The sequence below is a fragment of the Notolabrus celidotus genome, chromosome 10, assembly GCF_009762535.1.
Source record: "Notolabrus celidotus isolate fNotCel1 chromosome 10, fNotCel1.pri, whole genome shotgun sequence".
NCBI classification, from domain to species: Eukaryota; Metazoa; Chordata; class Actinopteri; order Labriformes; family Labridae; genus Notolabrus; species Notolabrus celidotus.
Window position 1 is genome coordinate 34,744,568 of NC_048281.1, and position 3,535 is coordinate 34,748,102.

General features: G+C 45.2%; 1 protein-coding gene across 7 annotated transcripts in view; it reads right to left on the reverse strand.

Moving 5' to 3' along the window:
• The window catches only part of caska (calcium/calmodulin-dependent serine protein kinase a), an 87,826-nt gene continuing 84,291 nt past the window's right edge, over positions 1-3,535 (reverse strand). For 6 of the 7 annotated variants that reach the window (XM_034693864.1, XM_034693860.1, XM_034693863.1 and 3 more), the window contains one exon: positions 1-1,106. In XM_034693864.1, coding sequence (XP_034549755.1) covers positions 930-1,106 — 177 coding nt within the window. In that variant the 3' untranslated portion in view covers positions 1-929. The remainder of the gene's footprint in view (positions 1,107-3,535) is intronic. The other variant, XM_034693862.1, reaches the window with a different exon arrangement.

A 3,535-nucleotide genomic window follows, 5' to 3' on the forward strand; every position in this document is an offset into this window, starting at 1 on the left:
AAGAGAAAAATCAAGACTTTTATTGGATTTCTTCTTTTACAAACACATCTCACTACATGATCGGCTTTCATTTGTTTTCTTAGTAAATCTGTGGTTAAGAAATGTCACCCGAATGCAAGGGATGTGCATAGGTGTCACGTCAACGTCCGGCTCCGTCCTCGCTGCTGCTGCCCCCTCGCTGCGCTTCCTCTCGGCTGAGTCCGTTATTTTCCAAACAGCTGGAATGTTTTTTTATTTGTATTCACATTTGAGTCTTCTTTTCTTCTTCTTCTTCGTCGGAGGGTCACAGAGGGACACGGGGAACACTGACTTGACTGACAGCATGGAAGCTTGCAAAATGTCCACATGCATGATAACCTCATTCAAATCTCTAAAACATTAATGGATTTATTTAGAAGAGACAGTACCTGCAGGGCGGGCAGACGGGCCAGGATGTTACCCGGTGTTAGAACAAAGCAGGATGAATAAATAATGATCTACAGGTGAGAAGACATCGCAGCGTGTTTGTGTGCTTTTAATTCAGAGTACACACCGCCAGTGTCTTTTTAGAACTACAACACCCAACAGGACTACAATGTTGAAACCGAGGATTGTGGGAGGACGGGACACGGTACTGTCTCTTTAAAACAAACATCTAGAAAAATGTTTCCTCCTAGCTAGAACAGACATGACAATATTCACGTTTGTTAACTCTGATTTTTGTACAACACTACACCGAGGTCGTCCGTCCGTCCGTCCGTCCAGTCCGGTTTGTCACGCCGCAGGATGTTGGTGCAGCGTCAGGAGGTGCTCGCTGAGGGGGGGGGTCGATCGAGACAGTTTTTACATTTCTTTTTTTATTCTGAAGTGGAAAAGATGTTTCGAGGTGTCCACGTTGAGAAGGGAGGAGCGGGTGGAGGTGGAGGTGGAGGTGGTGGAGATCAGGGGTCTCAGTACACCCAGGACACAGGGACCCACTGGGAGGTGGTGCAGACCAGGTCGATGGCCTCCTCCAGGTGCCTGATGGTCTCGTCGATCTCGTTGTTGATGATGGTCTGGTCGAAGTAGTGGGCGTAGGTCTTCTGCAGGATCTCGGACTCCTTCTGCAGCCGCTGGAGGGACTCGTCCTGCAGGAGGAGGAGGAAGAGGAGGAGGATGTTAGAGACTGATGAAGGCTGTGAGAGTGAGGGAGACATAAGAGCTACACGGACAGGAGACTTTCCCAGGCCTCTACAGACTGTGTGATATCCTGGATGTGTCAGAATCTAAGAAGCAGGTCCTCCTCACAACTTTCTCTGCTCCACCTTTTTCTGTGAAGGAAATCAACGTGCAAATATTTGCCTTTTTGGAAGTCTCCTAAATGATCAAACATGATCATCCTCACTAGTTGGCACCAGAGTTACTCATAATGATCAATAGTTTTATCAAAGTTGTCTCAAACTGCCGGTCTGCTGTGTCTAAGCCGTCGTGCATCTACAGGCGACTGCCATGACGCTCTAAAGCTCTACTACCCGGATGTAAAGGAGCACAGGTGACAGATGACGCCTCGTAGCACGGCGTGGTTTGTCAGTATGTTCATCTAGTAAATGGAGATGAAGTTGTATGTAGGCTGTGTTTTTGTTAAACTGACTTATAACCACTCCAGCAGAGCAACGAGGAACCAGCACAGGCATGAGGACGCTAACCTGCAAGGAGGTGCTAGCTCTGCTAACCTTAGACACACTCTCTAAGCAAATGTCACCTGCAGACTCCTTGATCCTGTTTTTAGCCATGTTGAATAAGCTGTCCTCGGTTTTGACTGTCCTCTGAGTGTTTCCTAATCTTTGTATTAGTCAAGAATTTTCATTTCCACTTAAACAACTGAAGAATTAGTCACTTCAGATCATTCCAAACTCTCACACAGCTCAAGTAACGTCCCTTCCTCCTCCATGATCTGTGTGTGGATGAACTTTCCTGCTGCTTCCAGCTTTTCAAGGCTGACCTGTGCTCAGTTTGATGACCTGTTAGCTTGGATCAACAGCAGGATTCCTCTGATGGACACTAACTACCTATCCTTTTCAGCTGTGGAGTGCTTGTCCATCTGCTGGGTCTCAGTTTCACTGTATCTCTCACTGAAGTCAGCTTGAATTTGTCTTCCTGCAGCTCTATGAAGCCAGAATGAACACATTTCACTTTGATTTGATGAACCGCCTGAAGAGATGCTGAAGTAACTATCAGGATGTAGATTTGTTTGAGGTCTGAATTCAGGGTTTGTCAGGTTGAAGTTTGGATAATCTGTGCCTTATGCAACGTCATAAAAACCTCAGTGTGACACGAGTTTCTGGCTCAAATGAACGATTTAAAATTACATAAATCACACAGATTTGTAGCTTTACTTGATTCCCCTTATTGGTCTCATTCCACGTTGTTACATATCTTTGTATTCGCTTTGTGTAACAGTGCAACACAACAAACAGCCGGCCCTTCAGGCTGCAGATTAAACACCGCACACACTCTGAGGTTTCACTTTTATACCAATTTATGCAATTTCAATTTTTCTAAGAGACTGAGTAAACAATGTAATAAATAAACAATCCAATTCTTCCTTATGTAATACACAATTTTGACCCATCTCTCCAAAGCAACAAAGTAAAACAGCTTATGATGCAACAGGCAGCAGCTTACTGTTTTAAAAGCATGTTCAGAAACTCGTTTGTTGATATGTGATGAAAGGATGAACACATGTTTCTTTTCTATTATCACAGTGTGTCTTAAGAACCCTGTGTGTGACGTGTTGTTAACCTGCAGGACAGCACAGTGTGTAGAGGCCTTCACTCAGCAGAGGATGATGTAACAGAGACTAAAACAACACAGACACAAGCACACGGGGAGGAACACACACACACACACACACACACACACACAAATAACAACAACGACACGGCCGCCATCCTGTCAGGTTTTTACTTACTGGCAGCGTCCGACACCACCTGGGCATCTGACGGAGGAGCCAAAGAAACAAAGGCATGCAGCATGCAGGAATAAAGGAGTGCAGAGAGGAGGAGAGAGGATGAACTCATGCTGTGTGATGGCAGAGAGTCACAAACTGACTCTGCAGATTCTGCTTTGATTCAGGATCAGAGAGATCGCAGCCACAAGTCTCAGTGAGGGGACGTTAGAGGAATCAACAGTCTGGTTCATTATAATAATCCCTGAATATAAAATGACCTATGAATGGAAGATTAAACTAGACTAATCTAAGATAGTATGGGAGGTAGAGCCTTCAGTTATCAGGCCCCTCTCCTTTGGAATCATCTACCAGTCAGAGTCCAAGGAGGCAGACACCCTCTCTACTTTTAAGAGTAGGCTTCAAACTTTCCTTTTTGATAAAGCTTATAGTTAGAGCTGGATCAGGCTTGGACCAGGTCTTAGTTATGCTGCTATAGGCTTAGACTGACACACTGGGATCCTGTCTTTCCCTCTCTCTCCTCTCTCTGCCTGTCTCTCACTTTAACTCTTCCTGTCCCATTAAAGTTACTAACCATAGACCTTTCTGGAGTCCCTGAGCTCCCTTGTC